We start from the raw sequence: 22,038 nt of genomic DNA, 5'->3' as shown, positions 1-22,038 counted from the left end.
TAGGAGTCCCAGAAGAAGAAGACAAAAAGAAAGGCCATGAGAAAATACTTGAGGAGATAACAGTTGAAAAATTCCCTAAAATGGGGAAGGAAATAGCCACCCAAGTTTAAGAAACCCAGAGAGTTCCAAGAAACCCAGACAGCTACAAACAGAATAAACCCAAGGCGAAACACCCCAAGACACATATTAATCAAATTAATGAAGAACACACACAAAAAGCAAATATTAAAAGCATCAAGGGAAAAGCAAAGCAACAAATAACACACAAGGGGATTCCCATAAGTATAACAGCTGATCTTTCAACAGACACTCTCAGGCCAGAAGGGAATGGCAGGACACACTTAAAAGTGATGAAAGAGAAAAACCTACAACCCTGATTACTATATCCAGCAAGGAGCTCATTCAAATATGAAGAAGAAATCAAAAGCTTCACAGACAAGCAAAAGCTGAGAGAATTCAGCACCGCCAAACCAGCTCTCCAACAAATGCTAAAGGATCTTCTCTAGACACGAAACACAGAAAGGGTGTATAAACTCAAACCCAAAACAACAAAGTAAATGGCAACGGGATCATACTTCTCAAAAATTACCTTAAATGTAAATGGGTTGAATGCCCCAATCAAAAGACAGACTGGCTGAATGGATACAACAACAAGACCCCTATATATGCTGTCTACAAGAGACCCACCTCGAAACAAGGGACACTCACAGACTGAAAGTGAAGGGCTGGAAAAAGATATTTCACGCAAATAGAGACCAAAAGAAAGCAGGAGTAGCAATACTCATATCAGATAAAATAGACTTTGAAATAAAGGCCGTGAAAAGAGACAAAGAAGGACACTACATAAGGATCAAAGGGTCAATCCAAGAAGATATAACAATTATAAATATATATGCACCCAACATAGGAGCCCTACAATATGCAAGGCAAATGCTAACAAGTATGAAAGGGGAAATTAACAGTAACACGATAATAGTGGAAGACTTTAATACCCCACTCACACCTGTGGATAGATCAACTAAACAGAAAATCAGCAAGGAAACACAAATTTTAAATGATACAATGGACCACTTAGACCTAATTGATATCTACAGGACATTTCACCCCAAAACAATGAATTTCACCTTTTTTTCAAGTGCACACGGAACATTCTCCAGGATACATCACATCCTGGGCCATAAATCTAGCTTTGGTAAATTCAAAAAAATTGAAATCATTTCAAGCATCTTTTCTGATCACAGTGCAGTAAGATTAGATGTCAACTACAGGGGAAAAAAACTCTTAAAAATACAAACATATAGAGGCTAAACAACACGCTTCTGAATAACCAACAAATCACAGAAGAAATCAAAAAAGAAACAAAAATATGCATAGAAATGAAAATGAAAACACAACAACCCAAAACCTATGGGATTCAGTAAAAGCAGAGCTAAGGGGAAGGTTCATAGCAATACAAGCTTACCTCAAGAAACAAGAGAAATGTCAAATAAATAACCTAACTTTACACCTAAAGCAACTAGAAAAAGAAGAAATGAAGAACCCCAGGGTTAGCAGAAGGAAAGAACTCATAAAAATTAGGGCAGAAATAAATGAAAAAGAAACAAAGGAGACTATAGCAAAAATCAACAAAACTAAAAGCTGGTTCTTTGAGAAGATAAATAGAATAGACAGACCATTAGCCAGACTCATCAAGAAAAAAAGGGAGAAGAATCAAATCAACAAAATTAGAAATGAAAATGGAGAAATCACAACAGACAACACAGAAATACAAAGGATCATAAGAGAATACTATCAGCAACTATATGCCAATAAAATGGATGACTTGGAAGAACTGGACAAATTCTTAGAAAAGCATAAGTTTCCAAAACTGAACCAGGAAGAAATAGAAAATCTTAACAGACCCATCACAAGCACAGAAATTGGAACTATATCAGAAATCTTCCAACGAACAAAAGCCCAGGACCAGATGGCTTCAGAGGTGAATTCTACCAAAAATTTAGAGAAGAGCTAACACCTACCCTACTCAAACTCTTCCAGAAAATTGCAGAGGAAGGTAAACTGCCAAACTCATTCTATGAGGCCACCATCACCCTAATACCAAAACCTGACAAAGGTGCCACAAAAAAAGAAAACTACAGGCCAGTATCACTGATGAACATAGATGCAAAAATCCTTAACAAAATTCTAGCAACCAGAATCCAACAACATACTAAAAAGATCATACACCATGACCAAGTGGGCTTCATCCCAGGGATGCAAGGATTCTTCAATATTTGCAAATCAATCAATGTGATATACCACATTAACAAATTGAAAGATAAAACCCATATGATTATCTCAATAGATGCAGAGAAAGCCTTTGACAAAACTCAACATCCATTTATGATAAAAACCCTCCAGAAAGCAGGCATAGAAGGAACATACCTCAACATAATAAAAGCCATATATGATAAACCCACAGCAAACATCCTCAATGGTGAAAAATTAAAAGCATTTCCCCTAAAGTCCGGAACAAGACAAGGGTGCCCACTCCCACCACTACTATTCAACATAGTTTTGAAAGTTTTAGCCACAGCAATCAGAGAAGAAAAAGAAATAAAAGGAATCCAGATTGGAAAAAGAAGAGGTAAAATTCTGTTTGCAGATGACATGATCCTCTACATAGAAAACCTTAAAGACTCCACCAGAAAATTAATAGAGCTAATCAATGAATATAGTAAAGTTGCAGGATATAAAATTAACACACAGAAATCCCTTGGATTCCTATACACTAACAATGAGAAAACAGAAAGAGAAATTAAGGAAACAATTCCATTCACCATGGCAATGAAAAGAATAAAATACTTAGCAATAAATCTACTTAAAGAAACCAAAGACATATAGAAAACCATAAAACACTGATGAAAGAAATCAAAGATGATACAAATAGATGGAGAAATATACCATGTTCATGGATCAGAAGAATCAATACAGTGAAAATGAGTATACTACCCAAAGCACTCTATAGATTCAATGCAATCCCTATCAAGCTACCAATGGTATTTTTCAGAGAACTAGAACAAATAATTTCACAATTTGTATGGAAATACAAAAAACCTCAAATAACCAAAGCAATCTTGAGAAAGAATAGAACTAGAGGAATCAACCTGCCTAACTTCAGACTATACTACAAAACTACAGTCATTAAGACAGTATGGTACTGGCACAAAGACAAAAATATAGATCAATGGAACAAAACAGAAAGCCCAGAGATAAATCCATGCACCTATGGACACCTTATCTTTGATAAAGGAGGCAAGAATATACAATGGAGAAAAGACAATCTCTTTAACAAATGGTGCTGGGAAAACTGGTCAACCACTTGTAAAAGAATTAAACTAGAACACTTTCTAACACCATACACAAAAATAAACTCAAGATGGATTAAAGATCTAAATGTAAGACCAGAAACTAAAAAACTCCTAGAGGAAAACATAGGCAAAACACTCTCTGACATAAATCACAGCAGGATCTTCTATGACCCACATCCCAGAGTAATGGAAATAAAAGTAAAATAAACAAATCGGACCTAATTAAAGTTAAAACTTTTGCACAATGAAGGAAACTAATGCTGTGAAAAGACAGTGTTCAGAATGGGAGAAAATAATAGCAAATGAAGCAATGGACAAAGAATTAATCTGAAAAATATACAAGTAGCTCCTGCAGCTCAATTCCAGAAAAATAAACTACCCAATCAAAAAATGGGCCAAAGAACTAAACAGACATTTCTCCAAAGAAGACATACAGATGGCTAACAAACACATGAAAAGATGCTCAACATCACTCATTATCAGAGAAATGCAAATCAAAACTACAATGAGGTACCATCTCATGCTGGTCAGAATGGCTGCTATCAAAAATTCTACAAAGAATAAATGCTGGAGAGGGTGCAGAGAAAAGGGAATCAACACTCTTATACTGTTGGTGGGAAGGCAAACTACTAGTGCAGCCACTATGGAGAACAGTCTGGAGATTCCTCAAAAAACTGGAAATAGAACTGCCATATGACCCAGCAATCCCAGTGCTGGGCATACACACCAAGGAAACCAGAATTGAAAGAGACACGTGTAGCCCAATGTTCATCGCAGCACTGTTTACAATAGCCAGGACATGGAAGCAACCTAGATGTCCATTAGCAGATGAGTGGATAAGAAAGCTGTCGTACATATACACAATGGAATATTACTCAGCCATTAAAAAGAATGCATTTCAATCAGTTCTAATGAGGTGGATGAAACTGGAGCCTATTATACAGAGTGAAATAAGTCAGAAAGAAAAACACCAATACAGTATATTAATGCATATATATGGAATTTAGAAAGATGGTAACAATGACCCTATATGTGAGACAGTAGAAGAGACACAGATGTAAAGAACAGACTTTTGGACTCTGTGGGAGAAGGTGAGGGTGGGATGATTTGAAAGAATAGCATTGAAACATGTGTATTACCATATGTGAAATAGATTGCCAGTTCAGGTTTGATGCATGAGATGGCACTCAGGGCCAGTGCACTGGGATGACCCTGAGGGATGGGATGGGGAGGGAGGTTCAGGATGGGGGACACACGTATACCCAAGGCTGATTCATGTCAATGTATGACAAAAACCACTACAATATTTTAAAGTAATTAGCCTCCAATTAAAATAAAATTTAAAAAAAGATTGTCATACAATGTGAAGTCCAAAAAAGACAAATGTATAATACTGCTTATATTGTGGAATCTAGAAAAAATGGTACAAATGAACTTATTTGCAAAGCAGAAATAAAGTCACAAATGTAAAAATACAAACTTATCTTTACCAAGGGAGGAAGAGGTGAGATGAATTGGGAGATTGGGGTCAACATATACACACTACTCGGTAAAAAACAGATAGCTAATGAGAAGAACTGTACAAAAAAGATCTTCATGACGAAGATAATCATGATGGTGTGATCACTCACCTAGAGCCAGACAGCCTGGAATGTGAAGTCAAGTGGGCCTTAGAAAGCATCACTACGAACAAAGCTAGTGGAGTTGATGGAATTCCAGTGGAGCTATTTCAAATCCTGAAAGATGATGCTGTGAAAGTGCTGCACTCAATATGCCAGCAAATTTGGAAAACTCAGCAGTGGCCACAGGACTGGAAAAGGTCAGTTTTCATTCCAATCCCAAAGAAAGGCAATGCCAAAGAATGCTCAAACTACTGCACAATTGCACTCATCTCACATGCTAGTAAAGTAATGCTCAAAATTCTCCAAGCCAGGCTTCAGCAATATGTGAACCGTGAACTTCCAGATGTTCAAGGTGGATTTAGAAAAGGCAGAGGAACCAGAGATCAAATTGCCAACATCTGCTGGATCATTGAAAAAGCAAGAGAGTACCAGAAAAACATCTATTTCTGCTTTATTGACTATGCCAAAGCCTTTGACTGTGTGGATCACAAGAAACTGTGGAAAATTCTGAAAGAGATGGGAATACCAGACCACCTGACCTGCCTCTTGAGAAACCTATATGCAGGTCAGGAAGCAACAGTTAGAACAGGACATGGAACAACAGACTGGTTCCAAATAGGAAAAGGAGTACGTCAAGGCTGTATATTGTCACCCTGCTTATTTAACTTATATGCAGAGTACATCATGAGAAACACTGGGCTGGATGAAGCGCAAGCTGGAATCAAGATTGCTGGGAGAAATATCAATAACCTCAGATATGCAGGTGACACCAGCCTTAGGGCAGAAAGTGAAGAGGAACTCAAAAGCCTCTTGATGAAAGTGAAAGTGGAGAGTGAAAAAGTTGGCTTAAAGCTCAACATTCAGAAAACGAAGATCATGGCATCTGGTCCCATCACTTCATGGGAAATAGATGGGGAAACAGTGGAAACAGTGTCAGACTTTATTTTTTGGGGCTCCAAAATCACTGCAGATGGTGATTGCAGCCATGAAATTAAAAGACACTTACTCCTTGGAAGAAAAGTTATGACCAACCTAGATAGCATATTGAAAAGCAGAGATATTACTTTGCCAACAAAGGTCCATCTAGTCAAGGCTATGGTTTTTCCAGTGGTCATGTATGGATGTGAGAGTTGGACTGTGAAGAAAGCTGAGCGCCGAAGAATTGATGCTTTTGAACTGTGTAGCTGGAGAAGACTGTTGAGAGTCCCTTGGACTGCAAGGAGAGCCAACCAGTCCATTCTAAAGGAGATCAGCCCTGGGTGTTCTTTGGAAGGAATGATGCTAAAGCTGAAACTCCAGTACTTTGGCCACCTCATGCAAAGAGTTGACTCATTGGAAAAGACTGATGCTGGGAGGGATTGGGGGCAGGAGGAAAAGGGGAAGACAGGGGATGAGATGGCTGGATGGCATCACTGACTCGATGGACGTGAGTCTGAGTGAACTCCGGGAGTTGGTGATGGACAGGGAGGCCTGGCGTGCTGCAATTCATGGAGTCACAAAGAGTTGGACATGACTGAGCGACTGAACTGAATGAGAATGAACTGTATAGCTCATGGAACTCTACTCGATTCTATGTGATGACCTAAAATAGGAAGGAATGCAAAAAAGAGACAAAATATATGTATATATGTATATAGCTGATCCACTTTGCTTACAGTAGAAACTAATACAACATTGTAAAGCAACTATACTCCAATAAAAAAATTTTTTTAAAGCCCAGGAGCTGGAATCAGTATATTTTTCTATTGTGCAGTCTTTTTGAGCCATTTCTCCAATAAGCTCCCAAAATAAGAAGAAATGAACCTCCAGGACCTTCCATGCTTGTCTTGATTGGCTGCTGGCCCTTGGGACCCTGCAGCAGGTTAGGTGAAGGTGAGATTTTCAACATCATGAGAACTAGAATATTAGGGGAAGGACATGTGAAACTGCTGGTCCATGTTTGTAAGAGAAAAAAAGAGTTACTCATTTCCCCTGGACCTCAGTGCACTTCTGGGGTCAGCCATGTTCACACCTGATCAGCTGAGATGTGTCACCTCCACATCAGGGATGATCCAAATCATCTTCCTTTCTGGTCCAGGAGTTGCTACTTTTCAATGGCATAGACAGCGGGCAGGGGAGGGTGACCATAGGATATCTGGGTCAAAGTGGTCAAGTTTATCTACGTAGATTTGAACAAAATGAAACATCCACCCATCCACCTGCTGAGATCAAAGCAGGTGCAAAAGCCCTTGAATGCCTAGGAGCTCAGGTAGACAGAGGGGCCAGTCACTCTTGTGCAAGCTGCCAATAGGTGCAGACAGACCAGGTGGCCCTGTGGAAGTCCTCATTGAGGACTCTAGGATAGTGGACCAACGATACAAGTTTTTGCAGTGAAGACTTACTTCCACGATTCCTCACTAGGCATCTCAAGCTTTATGGTGGTTCCATTACAACTATGGTGGACTTGAGCACAGTCCGCTGGTCTGCAGTAGAGGTGATGGCTCCGCCTGCAATGCAGGAGAGCTGGGTTTGATCCCTGGGTCAGGAAGATCTCCTGGAGAAGGAAATGGCAACCCACTCCAGTATTCTTGCCTGGGAAAACCCATGGACAGAGGAGCCTGGCAGGCTATAGTCCATGGGGTCGCTTGCAACTTAGCGACTAAACAGCAGCAAGAGGTAATGGCCACACGTGTTGGCTTTTCCACATATGTTTGTCTCAACACTGTTCTCTAGGTGTGGTTACTTCATATAACTATACATATAATGTAAATGTTGAATCTGAAAACTGCTATGTTTCCAAGGGGAGGTCATCCAATATATGGGGTCTCTTTAAGAGTCCAGTCCTGGGGGGCCCAAAGACCTGACCATTAAAGCTGGGTCATAAGTGACAGTCCATGAGCTGATACACAGATAGTGTTCACTGATTCCTGGGAGAGCAGGGGTGGGCAGTGCACTGACTAGAAAGTTCCACGTGAAATTCAGCTCATCACATGGGACACCCACTGCTGCAGGCCATCAACCGTTTGCCTTCACTGAAAGGCTCTAGCATTATAGAGGACCTGCTCACCTTGGAGCAGGGTGGGCTTCTTCACTGATTCTTGTCAGCTGGCTTTCATGAGACTAGTACTCCGTAAGGGAAGACACCTGTGGGTGAAGTCAGAGGCTTAGGGACTGGGCTTAATTGCAAGATCCATAGTGTTTTCACGACAGAACTTCCTAGAGCTCATCCCACCTACGGAATTTAGTTCAGATTTGCAGGATGTCAAGTTGGAGGCTGTTTTGACCAGAGGTTAGTCACGTTCACAGTCGCTTCTCAATGGCAGGAGGAAATTCTCAAAATCAGAAGCTCAACCACACACGTTAAAAAAAAAATGGTAGCTGTGAGGTGACGGACGTGTTAACCTGACTGTGGTAATCATTCACAAAGTAGACATATGTCAAATCACCACACTATCTCCTTTAAATATGTAACATTTTATTTGTCTATTATATTTTTTGCCAAAATTTCTTCAACCTCTATGTTCTTCTGGTTTGTCTATTATCAGATCAGATCAGTTGCTCGGTCGTGTCAGACTCTTTTTGACCCGGTGAATCGCAGCACGCCAGGCCTCCCTGTCCATCACCAACTTCCGGAGTTCACTGAGACTCACGTCCATTGTCTATTATTATACTTTTTATTAAAACACCACCACCAGCTCAGAGGGCCAGGAGAACCAGAGGAGCCATCATGGTAAAAGGCCTCCATCAGCTGTGCAATGAGTAACAGGCACCTGTTACTCACTGGTCTGAAGGAGGTGCTAGGGTACAGTGCGTAAAGCGCTTCCAAGATTATTGGGTATTGGGGCCCTCATTCAAATACGGCCACAGGTCTGACGTCTCGAGGTGGAGCTTACAGGAATATTCCCAGGTGTAGGATGTACTGTCTCTAATTAGACAATATGCAAAGGGGCCAGTGGAGCTGGGATTTTTGCCATAATTTGTGGTTACCACCAAGTTGCTTGTTAACTGATTGTGAAACGTCTCTTTGAGCTGTGATGCAGCTCTTAAGATGGCTACTTGGAAGGCAGCTGAGGGGAGCGTGGGTCACTAAGCAAAAGCGTTTGGCCTGTGAAGCCGTTATAGAGACGCCTGCACACCCACCAACAGTTCACATGATAACAAGTTGTGTCCAAACACTGAAGCTCTCTCACTGGAGAATTCAGGGCCATGAGTGTATTGTGCGCTATGCCAGGTAGAAGCAAACTCGCCGCCACCCCCGCCCCCACTTAAAAAATAAACTGTTGGCCATACCTCAGACTGAAGACTAAGAGCCAGGTATGAGGGAAGTGGCAGTTCCGTCCACGTTGGAAGCGTCGAGCGTGGCAGAAATGAACGAGGCCACCTTCTTCCCTAAGCACCCAGAGTCCATAGTAAAGCTCCTGGCTTCCATCGGCCTGACAGAGGGGGTGCAGCTCCCAAGGAAGCGTGGAACCCCCGTGCTGCACCCCTGGCCATCCAAAACCTCAGGTGAAAAGACCGTGCACCCTTTCTTCTCCCAGGAAGAAGGTGCTGTCTCAAATGTTATGCTCGGCGAACTTTACAGGGAAACGCCTATCCTGGAACTTGCATGTGACCCTTAGAAGACCCTTAGCAGGTTCTTACGAAAGAGAGGCAAGCACAGTCCAGACCAAAGCCAACCAAAGAACCCCCCGCAAAACTACAGCTAGTATTCCGTAAGTTCAGGAATATGCAGGGCTTCCCCCTGGGTGGGGTGAATTCGGAGAGCCGATCCATACCTGAATTTTGTCCCTGCTTGTCCCATGGCTTTGGTTCACCTGGTCTGAGGGGAGTCAGCTCGCACCGAGTAGGTCTTCGCACGCAGGACTCGAGGACTCACTCCAGGCTCTCGTGTCGCAGGCAGGCTCACGACTCCTCTGGTCCGCTCTGCCCGCCCGTTTTAACTCTGTCAATCACCTGTCTTGGCTATTGTAAAATAGATTCATCTGTGTAGCAGTTTTCCTGGGTTTGCCTTCTTCCTGGCATTCAGTGGCCTCCTTACCCAGGAATTTTATTTGGAAGGTGACTCACTTCTTGTTCAAACGACTTGCTCGTTTGAGAATCTTGGTGGCTTTACGCCCACCCACTTCTTGCAGGGGCCCTGGGGGGTTGTCCCTGGCCGTTCACCACTCCCTCCAGGCTATTTTCTTTCCTTGGAAGAGTCAGATGCTCCGAGCTCCAACCACTGGGGTCAGCAACCTTCCCTACTGTCTTCCAAGGTCGCCCCTGAGTAAGGCAGTTAGTTGGCGCAGCTGTGGCCTATTTTTGGCTTGTACTCACAGACCCAGATGGACCACCTACCTGGGCAGTGAAGCCAGTAGGAAGCTGCCGAATGGACCACCCTGTGTGATCGTTTGCACGGTCCCATGGGAGACACTGTATAAAATCTGCCTCAGGACAGTCTGGGCTTCCCTAGTGGCTCAGACGGTAAAGAATCCGCCTGCAATGCAGGAGACCTGGGTTTCATGCCTGGGTTGGGAAGATCCCCTGGAGAAGGGCATGGCAACCAACTCCAGTATTCTTGCCTGGAGAATCCCATGGACAGAGGAGCCTGGCGTGGATAGAGGAGTCTGGCGGCCTACAATCCACAGGGTCGCAAAGAGTCGGCTGAGCAGCTAAACACAGGCCAGTCTGTCTCGGGTGAGGAGGACAAATGTACCCACTGACTGCTGTGTCCAATTAGCCAGCATCCCCCTACGGGCAGGAACTCTCCTAACTGCGGGCTGCACACCCATGGCGGGGTCCACAGGAAAGCTCTGGTGTGGCAGTCAAAAGCTGTCAGTGAAGCCTGCGGCCCAGCTCTGTGCTTGCCCTGGAGTGAAACTGGTCACAGCCTTTGCGGGGCAGACACGTGGTCCTTGTCTGGATTAAGAGATAGTGTGAAAAAGGGCCGAGAGGATGCTAAGTGTTGCCTGAAAGGAGGTGGGGGCGGGGGGTGGTGTGTCTGTTACAGCAACACAATGAAAGGATGACATACGGCATGGGGTCCTTTTCGTTTAATTATAAAGAACTGCCATACTTATCTGCACTTTTTAGGCAATACATCGAGTGAAACTAGAATTAGACGGTAAGAAAAGCAAAGGTGTGGTGAACGGAGATTTCGAAAGAAAGGAGAACTAGGAGCGGGGATGGGGTGAGAGGCGTGTAGTTAAATGTGGTCAGAAGCCGGTGATCAGCGCGTGAGCATCATTAACTAGGGAATTATGATGCGTCTGAGTGCCTGAGGTTCCAAGAAAACCTGCAAGTTGTGCTTCTTTCTGATCCCGAACCCTGGATTCGGATGTCTCGGCTTTCCGGGCCGGGCAGCGGCGCTCCCCACGGCCACCAGAAGGCGGCGCTGCGGGCGCGGGGAGCCGAGCAGCCACCGGCGGGGCCCGGTGCTTCTCCGCAGAAGGAAACCGAGCCCGCGGGGAGCAGTGGCGACGCCCAGAGGCACTCCCCGGGGAGGGCTCCGCCCGAGCGGGCGCAGGAAGCCGCTGACTTCCTGCGCCCCCGCCCCTCCCCTGCCTGCCCGAGGACCGCCGCGAGGAGTCGGGGGTGCTCTGCAAACCAGCTGCAGCCAGCCCACGCAAGTTTTGTTTGGCCTAAAAATCCAGATTTCTGCTTCTCTCAGACACGTGGGGCTTCTGGCGACCCCGGCGGCGCTTGCGGCCGCCCCTCCACGTGCATCCCCGGCCTGGCGTTTCTTTTTCCTTTTTTGATAGTTTCGACCAGATCAATAGCTTTCTGGCTATTGACTGTTTAATCCCTCTTCAGAACTGAATCCGGCGCAACACTTCATACTAGCGTTTCCTTTTCTGTACAACTCTATATAGAGTTAATCATGGTCTCTTTTTGACAGTGAATCCCCAACAAGCTACCAGTTGCCTCAGTCTCCTTAGGACAAGGTTCAGAGGCATCAGGTATGGTCACCACGGCCTCCTGAGGAAGTTTCTCCCGCTGTTTTGCCTTCTCCAACCTGGACTGGTCGCCCTGTCCATTCGTCTGGTGTCTAGCGGGCAGCCAGCCGGGCAGCTCCCTTCAGCTCCAGGGGTGCCTTTTTTTTTAAAGCAGAGAAGTCCCCCTTGTCAATCGAAACCACATCAAATTCCATTATATAAAACTGAAAATATGGCATCCATATAAATTATTCATTTACATTTATAACACTAACTTATAATGAAATCAGTCTATAAGAGTAATGACGTTAATTGGAACAGCATGCCAATTGGAGGAAGGCGCTAAATGGGGCTGTAGCCTCTTCTGTTCATTCATCTACCTGCTTTTGTGGCTGGAGGTGGAGGAAGCCTGGCTCTTCCAGGATATCCTGGAAGGTTCTCAGAAGCTCACCTCCCATTCCTGGTGTCTCCCTGGACCAGCCAAGGTGCAAGGCCAGCCTTCTCCTAGGGCTGTGTGAGGCGGGGTTCCCACTGTCAGTGTCATCAATAACAGAGGAGTGTACATCTTAAGATGTTAATATATATTTTGCACATAACATCAACATCCAGGGACTTCGTTGATGGCCCAGTGGTAAACATTCTGCCTTGCAATGTAGGTTCAATCCCTGGTTGGGGAACTAAGATCCCACATGCCTCGGGCAACTAAGCCTGTGTTCTGCAACTACTGAGCCTTGATGCCACAAATAGAGAGTTCGAGTGCACAAGGAAAAGATCCTAGTGCCTCAACTAAGACCTGACCCCCCCAGCCAAATTAATGAGTTAATTTAAAAAATAGGATAACTTTAAAAAATTTAAAATAAAAATTGACCTCTGTGAGCCCCTGTTCACTGCTACAGTCCAGAAACCACCCTACAGTGGGGAAGAAGTGGGACCCAAAGGCCTGCAATATCTCCATGGCAACAGAAAGTAGCAACCCAGGCTAGGGACGAGGCTTGGGAGGTGGTGGCACAGGGAGTGGGCCAGCTTTGGGTCACCTGAGTATCCTGACTGAAGGCTCAGGCTGAGGACAGAGCCTTCAAGTCCAGGCTGAGCCTCCAGGTCCAGGGTGAGGACCTGGACTCAAACCCCATCTCCAGCCCTGACCTCATGTGCCCTCGGCTTTCTCCTGGGGTCTCCCCCCTCCTCCTCCCGGCCTTTGGGACAGGTGGGCTTCCTCATGGGGCCCCTGGAGGAAGGGCCAGTTCCTTGCTGGCCTTGCACCTTGGCTGGTCCAGGGAGACACCAGGAATGGGAGGTGAGCTTCTGAGAACCTTCCAGGATATCCTGGAAGAGCCAGGCTTCCTCCACCTCCAGCCACAAAAGCAGGTAGATGAATGAACAGAGGCCCTTCTGAGCCTCACTGAGCAGAAGTCTTTTCTTGTGGATGGTGAGAAACGTCTGTGCAGAGGTCTGCCCGATGGAGGGCACCACCCCACCTTCCAGGTCCCTCCCCAGGGCTCTGCCGCTTGTTCATGGGAGACCATGTGGGCCGACCCACTTTGGTCTCACCTCCCAGGGTCCCTGGTGTCAACACCCTTTCCTAGGCCTGCAGTGGTCATGATGAGTGAAAACTGGCTCTTGGTCCTTGGGGCAGGTCCCCACAGGTCCCATGCCCCCTGAAGTGGAAGTGAGGAGTCCTAACCATCCTCCCACTATGGGTCCAAATGTCCCTCCTCTCATATCTCCGCTTGGTCCTGCCTGGCTGGGACTGCTTGGTGGGTCACCTCCCTGCACTAGGAGCTGGGGTGGTGGGGGCAGAGTTTGGCTTACTCGTGGGCACTGCCCCTGAGATGACAGACCTGTATTCTCTAGACCTGCAAGAAGGCTTAGCTGTTAGAACACGGTGCTGGCCTCTGCTGGGCTGTAGGTGGGCATCTCTGTCTTTCTCCATTTCCCAAGAAGCTTGTCAGTTACTTAGGAGCCTTAGACAGAAGGTCCTGCATTGCTTTAAGAGAAGAAAAACTCTTGGTGAGATATACGTAACTGAAAAGTTAACCATTTAAACAATTTTTAGGCATTAATTACATTCAGATTAATGTGCAGCCGTCACCACCATCTCCAGAATGTATTTTTTTTTCTTTTGGTGGCATGTGAGTTCTTAGTTCCCCAACCAGGAATCAAACTTGCAGCCCCTGCAGTGGAAGCAAAGAGCCTACCCATTGGACTACCAAGGAAGACCCAACCAGAACAGAATATTTTCACCCTCCCAAACAGAAACTGTACCTACCCATTAAATACTCCCAATTCCGCCCTCCAGACTCTGGAGGCAACCAATCGCCATTTTACTTTCTGTCTCTGTGAATTTTGCCTACTCTAGGCACCTCATGTAACTAAAATCATACAGTCTTTGTCCTTTCATGTCTGGCTCGCTTCACTTAATATAATGTCTTCAAGGTTCATCCATGGTGTACCATGTGTCAGAATTTCCCGCTTTCTTAAGGCTGCCCAAGTCGCTTTTGAGTCTTATGTGAATTATGCTGGTTTCCACCCTCAGTGTACTTTGAAAATACACAAGTCTTCTGAGGCCAGGATGATATGCATTCTTTCCTCCTCTCCCCTCTGGTGGGCATAGGAACCTAGTGGGTCCCCAGGTAGCACGTGTTTCACTCTGGTTTGACAGCCTTCTTCTAATTTAATAAGAACTCCTGCAATTGGCCAAGTCAACATTTTATTTAAAAACACACATACACAATGGGAAAGGGCCCGTGACACCTTCCTAGCTGGTGACTGGCTGACCGCATGGTGCTACCACGAGGCGTCACTTTCAAGGAAGAGGGTGCCTTCAAGACCGGATTTCCAAGCGAGATAAATTAGATGATGGCTGTGTTTTCCGAAGAGAATTTAAGGCAGTGCTCCTCCCGAGGGCTGGAGAGAGGGACAGGCTTCACAGGAGTATTCAGAATCCCCTCCCCCCATCACCTTAAAGGTGGGGGGGTGCGGCTGTGGGGGTGGGGTTGGGGGGCGGGCATCAGTCCCTGAGGCAGTTCTAAAGCTGGAGGAAGAGATCAGATTTTCCTGGCGGTTGCTTTTCTTTCCCAGACAGGGAGGAATATTCTCTGATGAAGTGTGTAAGGCTGGAGAGAGGGTCTGGACCCGCTTGGAAGCCGGAAGAAGAGTCCTTCCCGCGCCTACCAGCCGGGGGATCCGGTGCGAGGCCGAGACCCCGGTTTCTTCTGGGGTCGCCAGCTCATGACCCTCCATCCGCGGGGTCACACGTCCTGCAGGGCCTCCTACAGGGCTGGGGGTCCCTGGGGGCGTCAGGCGGCGTCTGGGGGAAGGGAAGGGCAGGGTTGAGGGGGCCGGGTCCTCAGGGCTGCCCCAGGGCTGCGCATGCGCTGCGTTCCTCTGCCCACACCAATACTTTATGCTATTTTAGTCCGTTTGTAAAAACCAAATAAAAGATTCCCCTCCCCGCTCCTCCCCACCCCAGGCTTCTTTCTCAGAGGTACTTTAACTCCTTCAGCTATTTCTTTCGGGTCTTCCTCCATAAATTTAACATATTTATATCAATGTTGACTGATGTATCACTTTTAGACATTACCTATTAACTTTCTCACATTCTTTTTTCGTCATTCATTCTTTCTTTAAACAGCCTCACAGGGATATAATTAATCTACCACACAGTTCACTCATTTAAAGTGTGCAATTCCGTGGTTTTCACTATATTCACAGAATTGTATAACCATCCAATCTTAGGACAGTCTCATCGTGTCCAAAAGAAGCCCCAAACACATATGCAGTCACTCCTGTATCCCCTGCCCCCAGCCCTAAGCCGGTACTCCACTCTCTGTCTGTGGATTTGTCTATTCTGGACATTTTCCCTAAAGGGAATCCTACTACCGTGGTCCTTGGTGACTGGCTCGGTCCACCCAGCCTTCTGTTAGCTTTTTGCCAGTGAGACTATTAGAAGGAGACTGCAGCTCTACTGTGGCAAGCACTCTCTAAGGTGCTTTGATATTTTTAATGTATGTTTTAAAAACAAAGAAAAGAATAATGAGCAAAGAGTGCTGATTCAAAGAAAGAAGTAAAGTATAACTGGTTCAACTTCCAGCAATCCTATTTCTAGGAATTTATTCTAAAGGTGAAAAAACATTAGGTTATGTGTCTGGGGGTATATTTACAAGGATGTTCATTTGTTCATTACAGCACTGTTGAGTAGGAAAGAATTTTTAATTAAAAAAAAAATATATATATATATAATGTACCCAAATAGGAGACGAGTTCAGTAAACTACAATGCTGACATGCAAAGGAGCCAGTGCAACACCACCGAGCCATGACGGATGCCAGAGCAGGACACTTAATAATGTGGAGAAAGTGACCGATAAGGGTCTGGGTAGGAGCAGAGGAGCAGTTTGCAAAATCATACACGAAGTCTGATCCTTTAATAAATGCACATCTCTTGGGACTTTCCGGGCGGTCCAGAGGTTAGGACTCTGCACCCCCGCTGAAGGGGGCTTGGCTTTGATCCCAGGTCAGGGAACTAAGATCATGTAAGCTGCATGGCATGGCCCAAAAAACAAAGGCACATCTCTCCCTTTGTGTATTCAGAGCAAGGAAATGCTGAAGGGACAGACACCCAGCAGGTGCTATTTCTCGGTAGTGTGATAATGGTTTTTATTAAAAAATTTTTTTTTCTTATTTCTATTTTCTAAATATACTACCTTTTATTTTTGTCATTAGGAAACTCATTTAAAGAAAACGCTTTGCCATCAAGAGAATGAGAATGTTGGGGTGACCCTGGGCACCATGGAGACAGGATGGTGCTCTGTAAGTGGTCCCCTACTGCCAAGCTCCAGAGCTCATGTCCTCCCATTCCTGAGCACAGGGACCTTCTTGGTCATCTGTATTCAGACCAGAACTCACCTGTGGACTGGGTCACGCACGAGATCTTGTAGGACAGCCACACACTCGCCAGGCAGAGGAAGGTGGCCAGGAAGCCGAAGACCTGCACAAGAGAGAGGGGCCAGGAGGTGCCCAGGGCAAGGGCCAGTCACGCGGGCAGCCCCTCCAGTGGCTCGTCCCTGTGCCTGCTTCCTGTACTGGCTGTGGCCACGAGGGAGCCCAGGCACTCATCTGACCTGGCCACCTGTCCTCACGCAGCCAGAGGGGTGATGCCCTGGCCCCAGTCAGGCCGGCAACTGGGTTGCAGCCAGGCCTCTGGGCACCACCCCTCACCTCTTCTCCAGACAACTACGTGCCCCGCTCTTTATCCTGGACTAATAAGACAGGAAAAGGAGGAACAGTACATTTTATCTGGGGTTCTTAACATTCAGTGTTCAAATGGATCTTGGTATGGTAGCATCATATGCACTTCATCCACAAAGGCTTTCTGTTCTGTCTGGCTTCCCAGCTGTCCTGGAGCCAGAAGTTGAGTAACATTAGGCTGAAGTAAGTTCAAGCAGCGTGCCTGTCCTTCCTGTGTTCTGCTGTGAGCACCCAGCCCTGTGCAGCCTTCTCATTTGTGGTAGGCAAAGGACCTCCCGGGCTTCCCTGGTGGGGAAGTTCTTTAGCTTCTTCACTATCCCAGATGGTAAAGAATCTGCTTGCCATGCAGGAGACCCAGGTTCGATCCCGGGGTCAGAAGATCCCCTGGAGAAAGAAATGGCTACCCACTCCCGTATTCCTGCTTGGAGAATTTCACAGACAGAGGAGCCTGGAGGGCTATAGTCCATGGGGTCACAAAGAGTCAGACATGACTATGCTTTGCTATGCTATGCTAAGTCACTTCAGTCGTGTCCGACTCTGTGTGACCCCATAGACGGTAGCCTACCAGGCTCCCCGTCCCTGGGATTCTCCAGGCAAGAACATTGGAGTGGGTTGCCATTTCCTTCTCCAATACATGAAAGTGAGAAGTGAAAGTGAAGTTGCTCAGTCGTGTCCGACTCTTAGCGACCCCATGGACTGCAGCCCACCAGGCTCCTCTGTCCATGGGATTTTCCAGGCAAGAGTACTGGAGTGAGGTGCCATTGCCTTCTCCGCGGACATGACCAAGTGACTAACAATTTCACTAACACTTTAAAGGACCTCACGGAGGAATATTAAATGATGGAGTGAGAAGCAGACACAGACTCAGGTGTCTCTGCCTGGAACTTGGAAGCCTGTAGCCTTTTGCGACTTGTCACAGCGGTCCCCAACTTTTTTGGCACCAGGGCTGGGCTTCAGAGAAGACAATTTTTCCACGAACCAGGGAAGAGGGATGGTTTCAGGATGATTCAAGTACATTACATTTATTTCTATTATTACTACATCAGCTCCACCTCAGGTCATCAGCCATTAGATCTCAGAGGTTGGGGACCTCTGGTTAACAGCAACTGCAGCAGCAAGTGCTAATGCTGATGGAGCATTACTTCATCCCAGACAGTGTCCTAAGCCCTTCAGATGCATGGCTTCCTTTAGCCTCACAGCTCTGCCAGATGGGAGCGCAGCTGTTACCCCCCCCATGTTTTTGCAGTTCAAGAAAGCAGGAACGGGAGGTCAACTCTTTAAGCCAGGGCAGTGGAGTCAGCCAGGCCAGACCAGAGGTCTGAGCCCAGGGTTCCTCTCTGCTCACCTTGCCCAGGTGTCCACAGGCCCCCCAAAGTGCATGGCCAGGGGCTCCCAGAGGTCCAGCAGGAATGGCCGAGAGCAGCCAACCCAAGCGCAGGACTGTCCTGCCTGCCTGCTGGTTCCCACACGTGGCTGCCCTCCCAGCCCCCGGCAGCCTCCTCTTCCCCCTTGTCCATCTCCCTGGTTCCTTTTGTACCAATTGTCTGCACCACATAATCAGCCTATTACAGCCTGTCCCAGCCTCTCATTGTCTGTTCTGCACAATTAGCACATTATACACTGTCCTGCTCCCCAACTGTTCGCGCTGCATAATTGAACAGTTTATTACAGGGCTACATAATGTGCTTCTGGACGACAGGGCCTTGTGTGTTAATTGTTTCACAGCCCTGGCCTCCTAAGCAAGAGCATCACTTTCTCATATAGCAGGGACTTTATCTTTTCATTTCTTCTGGCTTCTCCAGGTCCATGCTGGTTCCCACAGGACAGGTGGAAGACAAGTGGGGGCTGTTGGGAGTCCAGGGCTAATACTGTCATGTGCCACCTCAATCAGAAAACCCAGTGGGACTCTGCCCGTGTGGTCTTGAAACATGGTGGGCACGAATCTCCTCTGTGCTTCATCTGCCAGCGGGCAGGTGGGGAACATGCCTCTTCTTGGAAACTAACCTCCACGGTGGGGAAGGGGAATGGGAGGGGCTTAAGGGGCACAAATTTAGGGGACGAGGGTTCAATCCCTGGGTCAGGAAGATCCGCTGGAGCAGGAAATGGCAATCTACTCCTGTATTCTTGCCTTGAGAAACCCATGGACAGAGGAGCCTGTAGGCTACAGTCCATGGGGTCATAAAGAGTCGGCCACGACTGAACGACTAAGCTCAAGGGGCGTGAGTGCTCAGAGGTCTGGCTGCCCCTCTGCAGGGACCTTCTGCCCCCTGCAGACTCCACCCCTTGGTGGATCCCAGGCACTCACTGGCTCTCAGCCCGAAGTCAAGAGATTTTGAGTTCCATGTGGAAGTGAGTGACTATCACACAGAGAGCTTCTCCTCAAACTCATTTGAAAAGTGAGCCAAATGGGTTGTAGCCCACAGGCTTCCAAACTATAAACAATAAGCTAAATCAGAAATCAGATGACAGGAACCTATAGATCTTTTAAAAAATATGGCTTCCCATATGTGGCTTCTAAGACACATGTGGGTTCCCTGGTGGCTCAGACAGTAAAGAATGTGCCTACAATGTGGGAGACCTGGGTTCAGTCCCTGGGTTGGGAAGATACCCTGGAGAAGGGAATGGCTACCCACTCCAGTATTCTTGCCTGGAGAATTCATTCCACGGACAGAGGAGCCTGGCAGGCTACAGTCATGGGGTTGCAAAGAGTCAAGACATGACTGAGTGACTCACACTCACATAGACACATCTGTGCGTCTCTGGGTGATAAATACACATAGCTCCCACCGTGCTCTATTTTTGTCCACTTCATGCTACTTCTGTTCACGTTAGCCAGTGGGCAGTCTTCACCTCTGAAAGGTACAGGAGTGTTATTTCCTGGCCTGAATACTGAGAATAGTCAGGAATAGCAAAGCTGAGACTCCTGGTGGATAGCTGATCCCAGGACTGTTCCCTGGGCCCCAAAGGTGCCTCAGAACCCTTCCCTGCACAGGGCTGAAGCAGCCCCGAGCGAATGACCAGGGCAAGCATGAGAATTAAAACCTACTTATCCCCTGATTTAAGGAGTGGCTGTAAGAGAAAGAGATCTGGGCCACTGGGGCCATTTGAGTTTGCACAGCCCTGCCCATCACCACCTGAAACCCTCTGCCATGGGCCCAAGTTTCAGGCTCTCTGGGGACTGCTGCTGGTGGATCAAGGTGGAGACTGATCCTGAGAAAGAAAGGCCCCAGAGAACAATCCCTTTGCTGCCCTGTGAGGAAGAAAGTGGGCATTCAGAATAGGAATTCCTCCCTGCCGCCTTCTGGGAAACGTCCTCACCGCTCCAGCCACCAGTCCGCTCTGGCTGTAACTCTTGGAAGCTGCCACGATGGAGGCGATGAGGAGGAGCAGGGTACCAATTAAATAGTGCAGGAGTTCCTGGGGGCAGAAACAAAGCAGACCAGTGGGTAGGGAGCTCCACTCCCGGTTCTCAAAAGAGAAGGATGGGGGGAGAGGGAGACACTTCTTCTCCCGGTAACACCCCAGCAGGAGCAGTGGAGCTCACAGGCAACAAGAAAGGACAGCTGGCCAGGATGAGGCCAAGCAGGAGAGAAAAGACGCTAGGCAAGCAGGAAGAGAGGCGGCAAAGATAAAGATGCTTCTCAGGTGAGCAGACAGGTCCCCTAAGGATGGCTGCACTCCTGAGGTCAGGCTGTCCATGGTTACCTGGACCTCTGGCTAAAGCTCCTAACAAGCAAATGAGCTGCTTGCAACTTCCAGGCTGGAGTGTTTCAGTGCAGTTCCAGCTCTGAGAAGCAAAGCTCCTTAGAGAGATGTGTGCCTTCGCTTCTGCTGCAGAGAAAGGTCTGGGCTCGCAACGTGCTGGCTTTGATGGCTGCCTGGAGGGCCTCCCCAATCTGTGGACAACAGTCCTCCCAGTTCTACCCGCATTTTTTCTTCCCTCTTCTTGGCTGTTGAAAACATGCCTGCAGGCCAGACTGCCGAGGGTCAGCAGGAAGGGCTGACCTCGTCTTTGCTTCCCTTGGGTCCACAGGGCCATCTCTTTATGCCCCATTCACTCTCCACGATTAAATGCGGGCTTTGCAGGTCCTGGAGGAGGTGGGGTCTCTGTCTTTTGACAACAAGAGGATGCTTCTCCTCATGCCACCCCTTCCCTACCAACACCAGATCAGAAGGATGAACTGGGGCTTAGGGCCACCGACAGTGGACTGTGCTCTACAGAGACATTTGTAGCTGTTAGGGCATATATTAAAAGTGAAGAGAGGTTTCCAACGAATAAGCTAAACCTTCACCTTAGGACACTGGGAAAGAAAAGCAAGCTAAAACCCACAAGAAGAAGAAAGAAGGAAACAGAGATTACTGCAGAAATGAATGATACAGAGAAAAGAACAACAGAGAAAGGCCATGAAATCGAGAGTTGGTTCCTTGAAACGATCAACAACATAAAGAAAACTTTAGCTAGACTGACCAAGGGGAAAAAAACAAGAGAGGAAAAACATTCAAATGGCCAGAATCAGAAATGAAAGAGGAGACATCACTACTGATGAAATAAAAAGGATTTTAAAAGAATACTGTGATAGGCTGTACACCAATAAGTTAGATAAGTTAGATGAAATGGAGATATTCCTAGAAAGACATGCTACTGAAAATGACTCAATCTGAATAAGATCTAAAATAGTAGAACCTGAATGAATAATAAAAACACTACCCACAGGAAAAGCCCAGACCAGATGGCTTCCATGCAGAATTACAAACATTTGGAGAGGAATCAATACCAACTCTTCCCAGACTTTTCTAAAAAACATAAGAGAAGGAAACACTTTTGATAACAAAACCAAAGACATCACAAGAAAACTACAGACCAATAATATTTCTTATGAATATCAATGCAAAAATGCTCAACAAAAGACTAGCAAACCAAATCCAG

At 46.6% G+C, this 22,038-nt stretch overlaps 1 protein-coding gene across 7 annotated transcripts in view; it reads right to left on the bottom strand.

The window, feature by feature from the left end:
• Positions 1-22,038, bottom strand: part of CMTM7 (CKLF like MARVEL transmembrane domain containing 7) — a 131,151-nt gene that overhangs the window by 68,505 nt on the left and 40,608 nt on the right. For 2 of the 7 annotated variants that reach the window (XR_009732399.1, XM_061395742.1), the window contains exons 3-4: positions 20,430-20,528; positions 16,770-16,851 (exon numbers count right to left, since the gene is read on the bottom strand). Coding sequence is in view for 6 of the 7 variants with exons in the window: in XM_061395742.1 (XP_061251726.1) it covers positions 16,770-16,851; positions 20,430-20,528 (181 nt within the window). In the remaining variant the exon portion in view is untranslated. Of the gene's footprint in view, positions 1-13,262; positions 13,850-14,555; positions 15,173-16,769; positions 16,852-17,135; positions 19,964-20,429; positions 20,529-22,038 lie in introns of those variants that run through there. The other 5 variants (XM_061395741.1, XM_061395743.1, XM_061395744.1 and 2 more) reach the window with 5 other exon arrangements.

This window comes from Bos javanicus, chromosome 22 (genome assembly GCF_032452875.1).
Source record: "Bos javanicus breed banteng chromosome 22, ARS-OSU_banteng_1.0, whole genome shotgun sequence".
NCBI classification, from domain to species: domain Eukaryota; kingdom Metazoa; phylum Chordata; class Mammalia; order Artiodactyla; family Bovidae; genus Bos; species Bos javanicus.
This window is presented reverse-complemented; position numbering and strand designations above follow the sequence as displayed.